General features: G+C 38.5%; 1 protein-coding gene across 1 annotated transcript; it reads right to left on the bottom strand.

The window, feature by feature from the left end:
- Positions 1 to 1,938: 1,938 nt before the first annotated feature.
- On the bottom strand, positions 1,939 to 18,421 carry ccdc6 (coiled-coil domain containing 6). Its single transcript, XM_023327789.1, has 9 exons — positions 18,055 to 18,421; positions 16,052 to 16,201; positions 13,731 to 13,859; positions 11,871 to 11,974; positions 11,017 to 11,177; positions 9,057 to 9,213; positions 6,398 to 6,498; positions 5,375 to 5,496; positions 1,939 to 3,170 (listed from the first exon to the last, which is right to left on the bottom strand). Exons 1-9 carry the CDS (start codon positions 18,307 to 18,309, stop codon positions 2,964 to 2,966), a joined length of 1,386 nt encoding a protein of 461 aa, XP_023183557.1. The 5' UTR covers positions 18,310 to 18,421; the 3' UTR covers positions 1,939 to 2,963.
- Between the last annotated feature and the right edge of the window lie 1,661 nt (positions 18,422 to 20,082).

The raw sequence follows: 20,082 nt of genomic DNA, 5'->3' as shown, positions 1-20,082 counted from the left end.
GCCACGTGATTTCTGAAATCAAGGTTCAGCTTACTGTTTATTACCATTTTAATTTCAAAAATTCAATCACAGGTATGTTCACCTTTTTTCACTACATTGTTGAATTGTTTTTTTCCCCCGCCAATAGTTCAACTCAACGAGTAAAAGTCATGTTAGACTCCACTGGAATGAAGATAATGCTGTTAATTATTGCTAATTTTACTGATTATGTAGCTAATGAAAAAAACAAACTGTTTTCAAGCAATTACAATATACAAGACCAATAAAACATTTATTTTAAGACGGTTATGGCCCACACCATTGTGAGGAACATTGATTACTTTACAATTACCCAGCACAGTCACTGACCTCCTCTACAAGGAAGTTAAGCCATATAAGGACACTGCCAAAACAAAAAGCGGTTTTTATTTTAGCAAAGCCTATTAGAGGAATGTTGAGTAGAAGGAGGAAGTAGGGAAGACACAGGTGCCTACGCCACAGAGAAAAATGCAATTTTAAAGGGATTGCGAAGCAAAGTCCTTTCAAAAAATTTGAGGGAAGATGGACAAGATGCAGGCCACAGCTGGAGTCTGTGCTTTAAGAGCCACCAGACACAGATGCATCCAGAACATGGGATACAAGTAATTCATTGAGTTAATCGACCTCTCAACCAGAGAAAATCTAAGAAGTATTTTATCTGAGGTACGGAGAACTGGACTGAAGCCCCTTGGTTCAAAGTCCTATTTTTAAATTAAATTCTGCCTTTCAAGGTCCCAGAACGGAGAGCCACAGAATGCAAATGGAAAGTTCCCGAAACGAGTGACGGTTTGGGTCATGTCCCCTGCTGCCGTCGGTCCATTATTTTATCACGTACTATCTCAGTAGTCCTGTCTACCTGGTAAATGTAAGAATATGTCATGCTTCCTTCATTGACAAGCTTTACAAAGAGGTTTTTCCCTTTTCCAGCAGGACTTGGGACCTGATCACAAGTGCATATACTACAAGCACCTTTTTTCTTCTGTAGGTCAACATTTCTATTTTTATTGATGTTTTATGATTATAAGGAACTGAATTGCAGGTTTTCACTAGATATAAATCATAATTAAGTATTTTATTCAGATCTTTAAATGCAGAAAGAAAAAAATTTAGAACAAGACATTTAAGCAGATGTCTTGTCAAACATATGTGAATCTTTGGGCTGTTTATGGTTTTATGAATGAGAATTAATGGTAAGCAAATTAAGGTAACTCAAGATATTACTAATGTCAATTGTATTTATTATTTTTTCCTATCCCTTCATCTCTGGACATCAAAAGAAATTTTAACATAGCAGCACCTGGAAAAATGTTTTTGACACAAAGTCCAAGAGAGAAACTTGAGTGAAGATGTGTCCAAATGTATAACGAAACCAAACGTAATTTAAAGCTGTTGTTGAAAATCTGGATGCATCAGAGATGTTTCGAGCCTTTTAAACTGAATACTTATTAAGACCCTGCAGGATTCAGACCAAGTCTTATTGAAAAACAATAAGACTTCAATGAACAAAATTAGAAATTTACACACAACTTGCAAAGTAAAAGCTGCTTTAATGTTACCGAACCATAACGGCACTAGGGTCTAAAACGGACTCACCTGTTGTACAGCGCTGGACATTTACTAAGAATCCCCTCATCAGAAGCATTGTCTTTGTACAGCATCACATTGGGCTTTTAGATGGTGCAGATTTATTTAAGGCACAAACATTCTCCATCAATTACTGTTAGAATGTAAGATATGCTAACTTCCACAAAGAAACATTACAAGCAGGCTAAATACACAGTGATCTGATAAATATGTGCATAAAAATCAATGGATTTTTGCCTAGGAAAACTCATAACAGACGGCTGTAAGTGGGTTGCTTTTTATACCCTCACAGGATTACAAACGAGAAGCAATTGCCCATAAAACTGACAAAGCAGGTGTCGTCATGTCAAGAGCTTTAATCATACATAGAAATTTAGTCAACAGTACCATTCAGTCAGAATGCTTTAGCAGTATGTATATTTAGTGTAAAGAGATTTATGCTTTTTTTTCTTCTTTTTTTTTCTGATGAGAAATATCCATTAGGATGATAGAAGCTTTCAGAAATACACCAGCTAGAGAGATCAGAGAGAAGACTGAGTACATGACTAAGCTGCAACACCTTGGACTATATTTGGTGACATTTATCTCTGGTTTATGTACCAGTGTCCATCTTCATGGATGCTTTTTTTTTTTCTTTTTAAACTTTCGTTTTAAACTCAAGGCTTTCGGGAACTAAAATAACTGCATTGCAGGCTCTGTTTTGATCCAATGCCCTGTTAACGGAGAACATCCTTCCACGACACTTTTTAAGGACCTAATCAAAGCCACGATTAACTTGGAGTCATGATGACACGGCTTAGAAGACAACAGGGGAGAACTGGAGTGCAGGAAATTACTGCTATGTCGTATTATAGGCATGAAAAAAAAATAACCATCTATGAATCCATCCAGTTCTCTAGCTGTACATCCACTGATCCAAACATCCAACCTATAATAAAACACCACCATGAAACACACTAACTGTGCCGTTTGTGCTATCTTAGAAGCGCCACAACAACTCCAACCAGCTAGAGTCCCAAACAAAGAATATAACAGGTACGAGACAGAGGGTGGAACAATTATCCTACAAATCCCAGAAGCTTTTATTCTGAAATCCATCCATTCCTTTTGAGAGTAACTAAATAACGCCACGTGTGGGTTTGGCTGCTGCCATCACTGAGGCCGAGTTTGCCTTCTTGTTTCCTTTCCCCTCCGAAACATCTGAAGCTGCGTCTTGTGGACTTTTGTTAAGAGTAAGAAACTTCACTTCCAGAGCTGGTAATGATGGAAGTTGCAGCGGTAGCATCGTGGCAATCAATGCGCAGTCATGCGCAGAGACAAAGAGACTTCGTGTGTGTGTGTATGCGCGGGCATGTGTGGCGTTAAGGCTGGGAGGGAGGCGGTTGTGGTGGTGCTGTCGCTGCATGCTGTGACATGGCTGCTGGGGAGGACATGGACTGGACCATGGGCTGGGCTGGTGGGGGGAGTGGCGGCTGAGCCTGCTGGGCCCCTGAGTGCGTGTTGGGAGAGGGCGGTGGAGTTGGACGTTTGAATTTGTCAGGACTGGTGCTTCTTCTTGGGGAGGGCCTCTGAGAAAGAAAGAGAAAATAAATATGAGTTATGTTTGTACAAACAGACAAGAAGACAGAATTTGTGGTTAATCGAAGAGGAGACTTGGAGTTTTTTTTAGGGCTAAAAGAATATTAAGACTTCTGATCTCACAAGGTTTGCCCCTGCTCTGACAACCGATCCAATGAATGGGTCAGATTCTGCAGAACTTAATGGATACCAGCTCCCCGAGGATCATGGTTTGACATTCCTGGAGGAAAGTGCTTTAACGCTGTAAAAAAGGAGCAGGAACATTGTTTCCAGATATGCAGACCACTAAAAGGAAATGGGAGGTTTTAATCTTTCAGACAGAATCATTTTGAAGCTCAACGCCTCAGAGCCTGGGTGGAGGTTCTGACATGTGGTGAGAAAGAAACATGGATGCATGCAGGGTGTGTTATAGGGTCCAAAAACTTTTGTTTCGTATTTAATTAGAAAATGATAACTAACTCATTCACAATTTTACCAGCAACTTAACTTTAGTAAAAGAAATAGAATGCTCTACCTGAACTTACTGTAGATTTATTTTCTGATTGTACATATATACACACGCACACCCCCACGCACTATTTGGAAATTAATTTAACATGAATATTTTGCTCCTGTTTCAAAGGGATTTTTAACCAAAGACAAACTATTATTGAATGCTAATAATATATTGTGACCAACATAGGTAGGAGTTGGTAAATGGAATCAATGTGTAGAAAGAATTTAAAAAGTTACACTTCTACAGTTTAAAATCCTTTCAAAGAGAAGCTAAAAATGTGTAAATGTGACCAGAGTTGTTCCTACATTGCTCATCATGGGAATCTCAGTCATCATTGTATGAATAACAACATTTAAGCCGCATCTTAAGACCAACAGTGTTAATATGTTGCAATCATGACAGAATATAAAGATACAATAGCTGATAAGGGATTGTTGCTTCCCCAGAACAAACACTTGCAATAACCAGCTCATTAAAACATCAACTGAGTCATAAACAGTTATGTAAACAGGGTACGCTCATTTTGCTATCAACTTGTTGAAAACATGAACATGCTATCGACTTGACTTTAGATCATTTATGAGCTGCAGAAAGTACAACCCACATCAGCAACAGAGTGCAACCATATTAGAACCAAAACCAAGAGTTTTCTCTGCCAGGTTTTAGTTTGAAATATTTGACTGCAGAACTATATGAAAAGTGATGTGTTCCTGACAGGCTGGTGCTACTTTATGTCTGAACTGAGGCTGCAACTATGTCTATTCAAAACATCTGCATGTGAAAACCTCCTGCCTGTAAATTACATCCAAGAGGCAGAAAATACCTTTACAGTCATTGTTCCAAATAAGAATTGTATAGCTTGAGGTCTTGCGACTAGTGATTTAACAAGCATGAAAACAATTTACTGAGGTCTGTGACATCCTTTGTTCAAAAATCAAGAATATTTCAGTACCAGAGACCATTTATTTAACGTGGCTTTTACAGACAGTTGCTTTGTATCTGAAAGCCGCCTAGTATGCTCCCTGGCTGAGCTTTTGGAGATGGTGGTGGTCCACATCAATTACTCAAATCCTCAAAGAGATACTTCACTACTCAAACATTAGACACATAAACCCTAAGAACACATTAGCGCTCAACAGAGTCAATCTTATAGTCAAATAGTCAAAGACTGAAATTAGGCCAGGGACAGTTGGTAATGACAAATTACAAGCTGTCATTTCTTTGCATTTAAAGAAAATCTCAAAAGGGACAATATAAAATGTTTTAAATAAATGCACTCCTAATTTAAACCTATTTAAATAATCCTGGATGTTAAACTAGAATTTATATTTTGCCATCTAAACATATCTTAGCTGAATGTACATAAAAGTACTATTTTAAACCTGCTGTAATGGGATAATTTTATGATCTAAAAAGTGTACATGTTGATTTTTGTTTACTGTTGCTTTCTATTTTATTATCCACATCTGTAAACTGTAAACCAGAGTAAAACAAAGTCAGTATTTAAAGACTGATGTCATGTTTGCTTTAGTAGCTCAACAAACTTGAATCAATGAATGAGCCATTAGCAGGCTGCTGTAAAATTTGATGACATGTTGAGGAGATCATTCAAACTTTTGAATCTGCTGTGTTAGAGCTCCTAAGAGCTCCACCAATATTTTAAAGAGTTGGGGACAATAACTTGTGGATGTTACTTACTGTTACGGCATGAGAGGAGCTTCCGTGGATGTGCAGGGCGGGGGTGTTGTAGTGGGAAATGGCAGCTCTGGACAGCGTTGCTGGAGGGGTGAAGCCGACTGTGTGAGTCCCATATGAGAGCCCTGGAAGAGAAGGTGGAGTGAAATTTAGAGTAATCTCCCATTGGGAGCAATATTTAAACCAGAGATATGGAAGTGAATAGCTGCATGTGTTTAAATTATTTAATTCGATATTCTTGCTTCATTTCACATTTTGTGTTTGCTAGAAAGATGTCAAAGTTGGTCAAATTGTAGTAAGCAGCACCAAACGGAGATGAGTTTGCTGCTATTAATTTCTTTGCTGGCGCCGATCTTTTGCAAAATCTGAATTACAGACTACTGAAAGTAAGGCGACTCTGAAGACATCTTTACTGTGAGAGCAACAGTAAGTCGTAAATTTGACCTTTCAACAAATGCTGATGGCTGGTACCAGATTCCAATGTCACAATTCCAACCCAATCGAGTTGTGCAAGACAAAAGCTATAAATTCAGCAGGAACACTGCGCGCTATGCATGACTGGTGACCTGAACTGCACTTTGAGAACTGTAAAAAGCAACACTAATACCTATAAACTAGGGTTGGCAAAATATAGCACTAAATCACCTGACTACACTCGACTCTGTTTTGCCAACCCCTGTCAAATCTTTCAATGACTGGTTGTGTGTTCAAACTGTTTTGGTTTTATTGCAACTTTCACTAGTAAATATAGCTTTTCTTAGTTTAAACTATACTGAAACCGGGTTCAGTAATGCATTTGAAAGATATTAAAGATATGAAATTAAAAATAGGTTTTCTAGTCCAAAAGCCCTTGAGGACGTATCTTCAGTCAGATGAAGATCAGATACCTTGTTTATGAATGTTTGCACCATTTTAGACACAGAACAATTACCATACAATCTTTGTCACAAAGATAACACTTGGATCAAAGATAAAAGTCACAATAATTGACATCAAAGGTGCTTTTTATTGATGTTTTGTCCTCACCAGGTGATATGGGTCGACTGGAGCTGGGGGAAGGAGTGTAGGGGATGGGGCTGGACACGGTCCTCGCTCGCAGGCCTTGTGCAGACATCTCATTAAAGTACCTGAGAAAAATCAGACAACCTTATGAAAACCTGCGAAAAAACATATAAATGCATAAACTGACTGAGTTATAAAGGCAGAAAGCCATAAATGGAGAAACTGGAGTTAGATTAGTGGTATGACAGGTAAACAGGAAGATGACTTTCAAGTCAGTCTGAAGCAAGACAGATTGTAGATGTGACCGTAGATGCTCATTGTGATATGGGTGTAATATTGCTAAGCTACAATAAACATACAAGTTTCTATTGATTTTTCCAATACAGATCCAGTCTAAGTCTGTCCATTTGGATGTATCCTTATTAATACAGAATGATGTGACTGGTTTTTGCTATCTTATGTTACAGCTCCCAGTCATAAAATCGACAGCCCATGACCTAGAATGATTTGGTTTACTTTCAGTCAGTATCATGTTATCATGTTCTCCACACCCTGTGGTGTCAAAGATGTGTCGCACCCTAAAATTCAAACACCCAGCAGACACCTGAAGCTAGGAAAATCTAATATTGTATTGTTTGGTGTTATTTTTAACTCTGCAGTAGCTGCACAAATGGCAGGCAACACGGTCCTGGATGTTGTAGCACTTTTGCCAATGAACCAGTAAATGTTTTTTGTGTAAAGGAGTTCTGCATAGTTTGTGGTCATTGTATTAGCATGCTAACAGCTAACAATCCCTTAATGCCCCAATCAGTTTGATAAAGCAGACATTGTAGACTTATAAACAAAGCAGGAAATCACCTGGACTCCAAGTATTTTGGTTTAGCTCCAAGTAGAAATATCTACAAACACTTGAAATAGGACAAAAACAAACTTACAAGGAATTGTTCTGCAAGATACAGGAGCTTGTTTCAAGTCAGTCACTTTTTAAATGCAAGGGTGACAACTAAATGACTTTTAAAGTGAGTTTTAATGCAACTTTGCTTTAAAAGTGTTATTTACCAAATAATGCAAAGTTGACACCTTTAATGCAAATAGTTTCATTTGCATTTTTTTTTGGACTTACATCAGTTTAATGCTTTCTTACAAGTGAAAGAAAGCACTTCTTTCTTCACAAGCATGTTTCACGGACATGCCCGTGAAACATGCTAGTTTCAAGGGCATGTCCAATATGCCCGTGAAACTAGCATTTTTTAAATCAATATTTAAGAATTATTCACTTCAAACAAGCTGCTATATCTTGCTACCAAAATATAAATTAGTTTTGTCTTATTTCAGGTGTACAAATGAATATGCACCAGAAAGTTGACCAAAATATTTGGTAAGATGTTGTGTTTTTGCAGCGTGGGTACAACCTGTGTGTTTTATTTACAAGAATGTCTGTCAGAGGTAAGAGGCATCAACAATTAAGAAAAGCTGCTTGAGAAATGCAACATGTAAGCTTTGATGTGGCCGGAATGATTTGCTGCATTTTGTCTGTATCTTGCTTTGCTTGAGGAAAAGAAACTTCACTAAAACACAAAATGAGATGCAGCACCTTGCAAAAGTATAAATAAGCTCAACTTCTTCAAAGATCAAGTTAGTAGCGCAAAGTTTTTTATTAGGGTTTTAGGAAATAGAGCAACACAAAGTAGGTGACAGAAGCTAAATACGGGCCAATCCTGGTAGAAAACCTGATAAAGACGACTCATTATTCAGGTTCTAGATAGACTACAACACTAAAAGTCCTGGCAGAGTTACAATGGATCAGCAACAATAAAAAATATAGTCATGTTTTATATTACAGCGGGTTGATGAAGATGATGAAGACCCCAACATTTACCTCTTCAGTTTATTCAGGTTTAATTGGCAGGACCAGTCACACAGTTTCTGCCACAGAAAAACATCCCTACACTTTAGTGAAGGGACACTACCTTAACATGTCCACCTGGCCACTCTTACATAAAGGCCTTTTGGTGGAGTCAATTATCAATGGCTCACCTCCTGGGTGGTTTTATCTCTGAAAAACAAACACTGGCACTCTGGCTAAGTGGCCACTGGGTTCATGGTCGCCTCTGAGGCTTCAACATAATTAATCATGAAAAAAGTGAATGACTACTCCTCACATTCAATCTAGTTAAAAGAATTTTCATGTCACAGATTTCATGATTGTATTTATGAAAAGCATTGCATGTTTTCCTCCCACTTCATAATTATGCACTATTTTGTGTTAATCACATAAAATCCTGTTAAAATACTCAGAACTTTTCAGCCTCAAACTGTAACAAGACAGAGGTTTGGTCTTCTGCAAGTTACTGCACAAGTTCCACCTTAAAAAGAGAGGAAGCCAAACTCAAGTGTTTGGTGCCAAGTTGTAATCTGAACAGCAGTCTTGCATTGTTATTCATCTTTGCTTTGATTTTCAATCTCTTCAAACTAGCAGGTTTAATGACCCGTTGTTTAATTTACAATGTTCAAACTAAACGCCAACAAGTTAAATGCTTTCAAATCTTTGGTCAGGACTCTGATGAAGAATATCTGACGTATCTACTGAAGTAACTGGTGGATATAATTTTGTACACCAGTAGAAGTCAGAATTACTCTGACCCATGTGGCAACCTTTACTATGGCATATTGCACCTTTTACCTCTCATCATCCATCTCCAGACTGGACTCGCTCTCTGACAGCTGCCGGCACAGCGCCTCCCTGCGCTCCATTTCCCTCTGAAGCTTTCTCTGCAATCGAATGTTCTCCTCCCGCATCTGCCGCTCCTCCTCTATGTACTGCGCACGCTTCTCCGTGTCTAGACAGACAAAAAAAGGAAAAAAAAACATGAGATTTTTTCACAGATATATACAGGTCAAATACAGAAAACACCTGAAGCAATATTCAGTTAGTCGAACCAGCACACAAAAACAGAGATACCCGAACAATGGCACATTGTGTTCCAGTATTCTCACAAAATAACCCAGTTTGTGCATTACAATGTTTTTGTTTTTCCTACAAAGTGGGTCAATGCCAGTCTTGGATAACACAGCTGGTTATAAGACAAGCAAAGAGGAATGTCATGGCAGTCTTGTTGTGAATGTCTTTCACCAAGTTTGTTTACATCTCCCCCTAGTGGTAAAAAAGCAGAAAGATACAATCCAAAGTCTACCTTGCTTTGCATCCGGTCGGTTTTACTGATGCTTAACAGAGTTCAGCATTTCTACAGTGATTTTTCTCACACATGTGGCATGATGTCACCTCTGCTTCCTGTGTAAAAAATGACCTACAACTATTTTATGGCAAATTTATCTCTGCTTAAAATGTTGCTCAATATGAAAGATGAATAGTCTTAAAAAAACAAAACAGTACCTGCTTGTGACACAAAAAACTAGAGTTAAAAAAAGACCATATAATTCTGATTGGTGCATTTTTAAAAATAACCTTTATCCATCCTTTATTGTCTGCATGGCTGCCGAGCCATGCATTATACAATACCATTAAAGACATGGATAACCTTGAACAGATTATCATTCAAACTATCCCCTGTAACAGTAGAGAAGAGATTCCAGTACTTTATAATATAATATATCATAAAACCTTAACTGGAGTCCACTGAAAACAAATATCTAAGTTAAATATTTCCATTCAAAACATTTACAGATGATGTAGATCAGGGGTCTCAAACTCCAGTCCTCGAGGGCCGCAGACCTACAGTTTTTAGATGTGCCACAGGTACAAAACACTGGAATGAAATGGCTTAATTACCTCCTCCTTGTGTAGATCAGTTCTCCCAGCCTTGCTAATGACCTAATTATTCTATTCAGGTGTGGTGCAGCAGAGGCACATCTAAAAGTTGCAGGACTGCGGCCCTCGAGGACTGGAGTTTGAGACCCCTGATGTAGATGCATAAGTCAATCAGCTCTCACAATCACTGCATCGGCTTTGTTGTCACCCAGCCATGAAACAATTTCCAAATCACTCGCAGCAATCTCTGGTGATTCAAACTTCCTCACTTACCGTGGGACTTTTGTAAAAGTTTGCCAACAGCTAGAGTTGGGAAAGCAAAAATGCTGACTGTGGGATATGAAAACAGTACAGATAAAAACATCTTTGCAACTTTTTCAGCTTTGTTTAAAAAAAAAATCTCTACAGAGAGAGATCCCTCCCCAAAGCAAACACCTTTGATTGCAAGTCTTCATAAACCACTTTTTGTTTACTTTAGTTATTTATTTTAACCGTTTTCATAGTGACGTCAACATTTTGAAATGTGTGCTTTTTGATAAGGCTATAATTATAAAGTGAAGACAAAACACTGGTTACCTTTTTAAAATAAAGACCGGAGATAAACCCTATTTAAAAAGGTCAGTTTTATAGACTTTCAGTCACAACATTGGTTTATTGCATCCAGAAAAGCTCGAGGTCATGAAGCTGAAACAAACCTAATGCCATGAAACAAGACAGATTGTTCTCAATGGTCTTTGTGATACCAGATAAAACAGGGCAGAACAAACTCTTCACCTTCGTTTACATGAGTTAGTTTTACTAGTCATCATTAAATTATCAAGGAAGGCCAACTTACACACCTTGGATCATGTGATGGAGGAGAGTGAAAACTTACGCTGCAGCTCCGTGGTGCGCAGGCTTTTCTTGAGTCTCTCCACCTCGTTCTTCAGGAAGCGGATATGCCGCATCATGTTCTCCGGTGAGTCTATTTCCATGGAAACGTCTCTTGGAGATGGAGGAGCCGATACAGGCTGGTCCAACTTTTCCTGAAGAATTCTAGTTTAAAAGAAAGATACAATGTTAATTTAGAAACATAGATGCCATAGATGCTTTAATAAAAACAAAACAAAAAAACATTTAGTTTAAGCAACTTTTACAGAACATATGAATAGAAAAGGACTTTACACAAATGTGCTCTCTATTGATGTCTGATTATAATTTGCCTAAAAATATTTGTTCTTTTGTTTCAAGACTTAAAAAATAATTTGTTACAGAAATTGTGATTTTAATTAGTGCAACTCTGCCCATTGGCATTAAATGAATCTACTTTTAGAAAAAAATAGGCTTGTAAATTTAAAATTACATTTGTACTAATAAAAACAGTTAATGTTAAGTTAATCTAAATAAACGACAGAGTGTGGCTTTTGCTTCTAAATAAACTAAAGTTCCCTTTGCTGTAAAATTAAAATGAACAAATATAAACAGTATTTTAATCACACGATAAACCTAATCTAGATAACCATATTTGCATTTTTTTTAGGAGACACACAGTTCTGAAGTGCGGAGAACAAAACGTTCCAATAAGGAAATGTCCTGTGTGTGGAAGAAACATGTCAGGTAAAATGTGCTCCAGCCTTGGTTTCATAAATTAGAACCATTCCTCACATGACAATAAAATGTTCATCTTGAAGAAGTTATCTTTTAACAATTCTGTTTACACAAAGCTGCTGAGAGACTGCAGTTTTCTACCTTTTCTCCGCCTCCAGTTTGTCCATGCGCTTCCACAGCCTGTTGACGAGGGCTTCCTGTTCTTGCTCTAATGTGTTCTCGAGGTCAATCTTCTCCCTTCTCAACTGAGAAACAGAAAAGGCAAAGAAATGGCATTCAGAGACAGAAAAACCTCTGATGTTGTGAAGCGACCATACAAAAGAAATCTATAACTCAAACCCAAGAACTACATCCTGATAAAACTGTTCCATAAAGAACCACTGTATTTTGGCCTGTCACACATTTAAGAGCACAAGCATGTCAAAAAAATTACCCAGTGCCATAAATGTCCTCCATGTTCAGACTCTTGGAACATAAAAAGCCATACACACACCTTTGGGGTGGGTAGTTGAGAGTTGAAACCCCAGATCAAATCTACCCTTGGTGATGCCAATTGCTGCAAGATTGAAGGGGTGGACTGTGTTTTTTTTTGTCTGCAGTGTGTACCTGTCAGTCTATAAAAGAAAAGCTCTGGCATATTGTTCCCCGAGGAAGAAGAGACTGATCTGCATCAAGGAATCGAAGACAGGAGTAATACGATAGCCTGCTGGTTTGATTGGAGCATTCACAGCGAGATTCATGAAAATAGAAACCAACTTCAGGTTTCAGGACTGGAAAGTATTTACCTCCCATTGGTAAATACAAAAACAGGCATTTTGTTTTTTGTGTGGACGAAACCTGACAGATCTGTCAGCACGTCCTCAGAGAGTAAAGCAAGCCGAATCAACAGTGCAGTACACAAAAAACCCGTCACCTCACTCTCAGGCTGCTGATTAATTGACAAAAACACTGAGCATGTGTTTTCCCCATATATTCAGTTGAATCCAGGTATGCTTATTGTCACTGGCCATACCCTTCAAATACTACAAATTCAAATTTTAGTCTCATCAGATCCCATGTCTCCAAAATGAAGGTCTGTGTCATTGAGGTAATTTACAAACTAATCTGGCTGTTTATGTTCCTGTAGGAGTAATGGCTTCCTCTTCTCTGGGAAGCCTATTTAACCCTTATTAGCACGCACCTGATTTTACAGAGTGATGACACCCTCACAAGCTTTCAACTGGCATTTTCACACCATTCTAGGGCCGAAATGTACATTTTGCAACAAAACATACTAATGTCCAGGACACTGATCCATCGCCATACCAGCAAAAATACTGGGAATTAACCAAACAGAAACGTAGAAACCTGCTGTATTCTCATCTGGGTTTTTCTAAACTGTAATCTTAAGTGTGTGTAAATTTCACAATTTGACAATAATAATCATATACTCTCTCAAAAAATGTCCAGCATGCTGATGCAGTATGGTCACATTGTAGGAACTGAACTACATGGTGAAGGTTCTCCTGTTATATAGGCAGTGATGAGGGCAGCAGGCAGCTACATGACAACACAGAGAATAGCAGGGAAAGTCCTTGTACTGAGATCTAAAGCATATTTTTCTTCTTGCAGCCATATTCTAAAATAATGCTGAGAGCAAACAGTTTATATCTTGTGAGAATGATGACTCTATTTAATTTCTGTCTGATATAAAAAAGAAAAAATAAGATTCTTTTTGTTCTTTCTGGCATCATTAAACTAAATTTATGGAGAAAAAAAAAGATTCTGCAGAGCATAATCCTTGGAGGTATTATACATTAATCTTGAAGCTTTTTCTGTAAATACAGATAGTTAATTTAAAAAAAAAAAAAAAGACTGCTGCAGTAAAGTTAATTTCCAGCTGGGAGAGCCTGCTGCTGCCACAAATAAAAATGTGTAAAGAAGAACAAGGAAAATATGCAGACATTAAAACTGTAGCTGATAGGGGCTAATAGACGCTTTTGTCTTCAAGAATAAGCCTACCTGTTCCAGGGTTAGCTGCTTCGAGATGGTTTCATTCTCCATTTTCTTAATCTTTTTCATTAACTTGTTGACCTGGAACTCCTGCTCCTGCTCCAAGTGCTGCTCCAGCTCCGCCTTCTCATGCTGGAGCTATAACAGAAAGGCAGACAAAGGAAAAAGGGGGATGAACAAAATGCATGCAATGTACAAAAACAAAAGACAAAATATGAATAAAGTGACATAAAAAATAAAGATTTATAAATTTGGCTTACATACCTGGAGTAAAACAAAATATTGTATTGAATTTGGGGACGAACTTCCCGGAGAAACAGACAGGAAAAAATTACATGGCAACCACAAAACTTTGGGCTCATGAATTAAAAACAAAACCAGGGTGCGGTCCAGCAGAGCAGATCAGAGCATCTCTGTTATGAATTACATAACTCGCTAACCAATGTGGAAAAAGAATTTAAATTCACTTAATGTGAAATACTGGAAAGAGGGGGAAAAAAGCATTTTTATTTTGATACCTGTTCATTAGTGGAAATGTTTCCCACATTGTGGATGCTACCAATAAGCTGAATTCACACACAATTAGTTCTCAGTCCACAGTATTCATGTGAATAGAGATATTCAGTAAATTGTGGCAAACCCAGAGCAGTCATTTTTAATCAACTTGCAGACTATTTTGGCTTCAGCAATGCATCCTCCCTCCTACAGTAGTCCACAGCTACAGATTTCTCTGTTCTCATTCTTCAAAGGACATTTTATTTACCCTGTTACAACCAAACAACACATTTAGCTGTTTCTATAGTGAGTTTCTCAACACACAGGGCAGGCTTAAATTCAAAGTTGGAGACAGTCTGCTGTCCAACCAGGTTAAGACTTTAAACTGTATTTTTCTATCTCCTACATTTGACTCTGAACATTTGCTTGTTTGGTTTCATTTCAGCTAGACGTTGCAAAGCTATCATATTCCAATCGGTTTTTGTTTTGTTGCCCCTGAAGCAGAGAAAACCAGATCAGAAACAATGTCACCACCGGGACTGAGAATTAAAATGTTTCCATCCATTGTGAGTCTGAAATTCTTCAAATGCAAGTTTTTAAAATGTACAAACTATCAAAGTTTTTAAGTTTGGTTTGAGATTAAGGCAAATGGACAAAATTGTAAGATGTTAAAATAGCATATGTAAGTAACACCTACTTTAACTTTTGATCCGGTCACAAATAAGTTGTGATTAATAGCAATATGTAACTTATTATTCTGTCACAACAAGTACCTTATAATTAAAATCATTCTAATCTCCAGATAAAGGTGTAAAAGTAGCTGATTTGTTCGAAGATTTTGGTGCCTTAATTTGCAGCAAACAGGCAAGAACTGGGCAGAGAGAGAAAGGGGTTAGGGGCCAGGGGGAGATATGAGGCAAAGGTCCCAAGGTCAGGAACTGAATCCCAGGCGGCAGTGTCGAGTACTAATAGCCTGTGATTATGGGGTCTACCTCTTCGCCACACGTTGCCTCCAGCAGTAGCTCAATGAATATTGTCAGAACTTTCCTATATAAGACACAAACCATTCAAGATTACAACCCAGAGCTCTACAGCCATAACTTGTGAATATTTAACAATGGTTACCTTCCACAAACACTAAAGGAGAAGTCTACACTTCATTTAATTCAGATTTCTGGCGTGTCTGACTTTATGAATGCATTTAAACGTCAGCTCACAGAACCATGGCTGGGTTTGAATATGATGTTTGCAAACAAATATAAAAAATATGATTTAAGAGAAAACATGAACGCTCAACAGGTTTAATCTGGGACATGAGTGAAACAAAATACTGGAAATATTTAACAGGTAAGAAATCACCCTTCATGAAACTCCACCCCTGGTTCAGGTAAGAATCCAGGAGATCCACCTGACCAACACTGCATACAAAAAAATGTGTTCATGTTCCTGGAAACTGCTTCTGCATCAGAAACGCATCCTGAATTATACACAATTATAAGTAGGATGTTATACCTTTACCTGTAAATACACAATATTTGGTGGAGGAACATTTTCTTTGGCCCACTTTTACATAAAGTTGGCTGAAATAGAGCACCAATTAAGTTCACTTTTGAGGCAATACAGCCAATTGAGGTGAAGTTTCTAGCACCAAAATTTTTGATGGATGACAAAATGAGTTTGATACAAAAAACATGACGATGTACAAAGCCTCTAAAATTATCTTCAAGATGTGCTTAAATCATCCGCTAATGATCACTGAACAAAAACTGGTCAAAACTCTGAAAGTTTGGCAATTCTCCAAAGTCGATCCCCCGCCCGTTGATCCGATCACTCACTTGCATAAGTTTCCTCGACAGTTCATTCGTCAGAAATTCTTCCTCCTTTTCATAGTTGACTGCCAAGGTCTCCTTCTCCTTCTGGAGAGCTTGGATCTTCTTGAACAAGGTGTTGCTGATAAACTCTTCCTCCTGCTCGGCTCTTGCTTGCTGTGCAACATAAAACAAATGGGGACAGTGCCAAAGGAAACGTCAGTTAAACAGACTCTAGCAACCTGGCATGGGATAATGTTTTCATCTTTATCCTGATTAAATTGGAACAGCACAGTACAGCCGTATGTGCGGGAAGCTAAGACTCCTGCAAAGTGGATAATGTGCTAAGAAATCTGATGAACGAAATCCTCAGTAAATCATGGGATAGCTAAGGGTTTTACACATTTAAACAAATTCATATGCTATGTGCTGCCAAAGGGCTTTTCGCACTTCAAAATAAAAGAGGTAGGTAAAAATGTGTCGTTGTTTTTTTGTATGCTGAAGCCCTGAATGTGACGTTACCGGTTCATACACTGTTCACTTTTCTACAAAACAAACTCACACCTTGCTTCCGCTGACAATGTCTGCATTTGAAGCAGATAGCTTCCTTTCAGATATTTATAATGCTATGCTAACCAAAACACTTTAAGGGACAAGGTTGAACTTTGAGCAGGAAACATGTAAACGTTTCAATGAATCAGGAGCTTTTACATAAGTTCTGTCAAAACACGGGTAACATAAGAAAACATATGATACACCCCTTTTTGCTTTTGGGTTAGCAGGTCAAATAATAAAATAACACTCTGTATTTAATAAACGTGTCAAGACAAGCAACTCCCACCATTCTTAGACTATAAACACATCAACCTACAAGTTACTGTTTAAATGGAAGTAGTCTTAAAAAGTACTTCTTCTTTTGTGTGTCTTAGTCCATATAAAGAAAAAAAAAATTAAACAAAAATTGGAAGGTCAGTACTAACACAAAAAGAAATTTCTGCATTGGTCAGTAAAGTCTCCAATCAATCAAAAATATTAACATTTTAATCATCTATTTTACTATAAAACTGTATGTGCAAAAAAAACAATTAGATGTGTCTGTAAAAAAATAGACAGATGCTCCACCAAATCTGGCTGCAGGGAAGTCTGTAAGTCAATGAGGAAACACTTTTCTCAAAGGAGTCAAGCGGTATTGCAGTAGAGGTCGACTTTTTATTGAAAGGAAGACTGCAGCAGGGAGGGCAAAGGAGAAGTGTGTTGGGACAACCACGGCAGCTAACATTACAGAGTGATGATATGTCTGTCCTTGCCAGTCTCATTTCCCATCTCTTCTTCAATGTCCTCATGGCTAAACTGGGTTCATCAAGCAGAAACAATATGTCAACTTTTCAATACGACCGAGTCGCCCCGTATATAAGCTACACACAACTCCCGAAATTGTTAAGTGGTGATCAGGGAGGTCGACCTGCCCATGTTAATGGCGTGGCATGTCGCTACGTCGTAAAGTTTGGCCTAAATATCCCCCACCCGTCCGACAGATCGCTTTCACATATCTACGAAGCTTGACTGATTAACCCAAGCATGAAGACATACGAGGCGTCAGCATGTGCCAACATTGCTACACGGCTATTTATTAACTCAGTTACTGTATCCTTCTTGGTTATAACGTAGTGACAGTACTGTGAGTAATCAGCTAACAGACCATCAAGGTGTGGTGCACATGTTAGTCCTGGAGCTTTTTAGCAAGCCAAAGCACAACAAAGCAAAGTAGCTGCCAGTCATTGCCCAACCACCTGGCAAACGCTACCCCGCTGGCTTACTTAGCAACAAGCTAACTATTAGCAAAGCTAGCAAAACATCCAAGAGTTGTGTTCATTTTTGAGTAATATCACCACATAGCGCCCCAAATTTGTTAGCAAGGACCAGTCCCCACTAAATAAATGCCACCAGCCACACCTAACTTGCTGACAAATGCAACATACTTGGTTGCATGAGAACAGCGTGTAGCTAGTTAGCTGGCTAACGTTACTCACAATGGTGACGCTAGCTTTGCGGAGGTCCCGATTCTCCTCCTGCAGGGCTTTGCACTTTAGTTTAAACGTCTCAAGCTCAATTTTCAGAACTTTGTTCTCTTGCTGCAACGATGCAAGACGGTTCGTCAGTTCCTCCAGGCGAAACTGTGAAATGACTATACTTGGTTTCCCAGAATTTGAAGCGGAGGATGACATCGGGGTGGCCGAGCTGCTCCCCGCTCCGTCGGTGTCGCTCTCGCTCGCGCTGTCCGCCATGGCTGTGCGGCAGTAAGTGGAGAGGGAAGGGAGGGAAGGGGCTGCTCCAGCAGAAAGCGTGAGGGGCGAGTACGGCAGAACGGTACACGATGTGACCTTGCCCCGGCGTGCCGACATAGCGACCCCACCAGGATGTCTCCAGTACTGCACAGTGAATGCTGAGACATTTTAATTTCACAAAGTAGAGCCTTCAGTTCTTTCTGTTTGTAAAATATAAGACATAAGTGTTCTTGTTTACGCCTACTAAAAAAAAATCTATATTGTTTATTCTTATGTCATGTGCTACAATACAAACTTGAGTTTCAAGGTCCCAGATAAAATGCATCTGTCAAGAGATCTAATCATTTACCCATGTTTATGGAGAAAACTAAGTTTATCAAAAGGGAACATACCTTTGATCAGTGTACAGTAATTATTTCTGCCCTGTGTCAATATAAGGATTGCTTGATGACAAACGGCAGAAAATGTATTTTGTGTGTGTGTGTGTATTTTCACCAAGCAAATAAAGACTTAAAACTCTCTCCAGTGACAGTTTGAACTGTTGATAAAATTCAGCCCAGCGTCTACAGAAATGCTTAGATATGTGGTTCATGTCAATGTAACACCCACATGCATGGCAGAATTTCAAAGTTTCTCTGGAATCCCAGCAGAACATTGACCAATGTATCAAACTGCCCCTGCCACATTATCTTCCCTCAGCTGGCATGTGCAAACATTACACACAAACACAAAGAATATGTGACAAATCAGATCAGGTCACTTTGTTCCACTGCTCTTCCACTGCTTTGTAAGCTTCTGATAGGTTTATTTCAATATCTGAGTTTATTTACATCTGGGTAGTTTTTACGACAGAACCTCAAACACACCGAATCTTTGAGTGGAATCATGAAAAACCACCAGATTTCTTGTTCAATAAACATTTTGGTGTCATCAATCCAAATAACTTTATTCCAGAAATAGTGAGACTCGTCTCTGTACTGCCTGACGTATTGTAAGTGGGATACTGTGTGGCATTTTTGTGGTAATGTCTTTCTTCTGGTGACTCCACCATGCAGCCCATTGTTCTTCAAAGACATTCTTATTGTGCCTCTTGAAACAGCCACACCACTTTTATTTTGCTGTCTTGTATATCAGCTGAAGTTATTTGTGAGGTTTTTTTTGCATACCAAACATTTTTTTGGCCTTTGTTGCTGATATATTTGTTCATCTGCCTGATTGTGCTTTGGTTTCAACAGAATCCCTCATTTTCCACCTAGAGTTCGAACACTAATGACTGGTATTTTCAGGTCCTTGGGCATTTTTTTCCCCTAATATCTTTTCAGTTCTGTTATTTTCCCCCCACAGATCATTTGATAATTCCTGTACTTTCCCCATGACTCAGAAACTCAAACCATCAATGCAGCACTGCATGGAAAACACAAGGGTCTGTTAAAAGTCCAGAAATGAACTGGGTTTCTTTTATAAACTGGTTGCAAGCAAACAGTTCATAGGTCAGGATGGTTGCCTTTAAGCCCATTTGTGCCAACTTGAGTGCATGTCATGAGACCAAAATGGCCAGGGTATGTAAACTTTTCCATTCTTATGATTTAGATGTCAGAAAATGTGTTTTTTCTGCCATCTAAAGTGTTTTCAATCAACTATAAAAGCAGTTGATTGAAAATGAACGGCTTCACCTAATCTCTAACCATGAGTGAAAAATGGACAAAAAATAAAAAATAAAAAAAATCAACAATTCTGCTGGGGTATTTAAACTTATGAGCACAACTGTATGTG

This window comes from Xiphophorus maculatus, chromosome 22 (genome assembly GCF_002775205.1).
Source record: "Xiphophorus maculatus strain JP 163 A chromosome 22, X_maculatus-5.0-male, whole genome shotgun sequence".
NCBI lineage: Eukaryota > Metazoa > Chordata > Actinopteri > Cyprinodontiformes > Poeciliidae > Xiphophorus > Xiphophorus maculatus.
The sequence above is the reverse complement of the archived record's forward strand: the minus strand, read 5'-3'. Positions and strand labels throughout refer to the sequence as shown.

What these genes read in the sequence shown, in the direction of transcription:
- ccdc6 (XM_023327789.1), bottom strand. Translation starts at nt 18,309, where the DNA reads ATGGCGGACAGCGCGAGCGAGAGCGACACCGACGGAGCGGGGAGCAGC. An exon ending in AAACTGGAGGCGGAGAAAAG is followed by an intron (nt 11,178 to 11,870) that starts GTAGAAAACTGC and finishes CTTTTAAACTAG; the next exon opens with AATTCTTCAGGAAAAGTTGG. An exon ending in GCTCCTCTCATGCCGTAACA is followed by an intron (nt 3,171 to 5,374) that starts GTAAGTAACATC and finishes TTTCTTTCTCAG; the next exon opens with AGGCCCTCCCCAAGAAGAAG.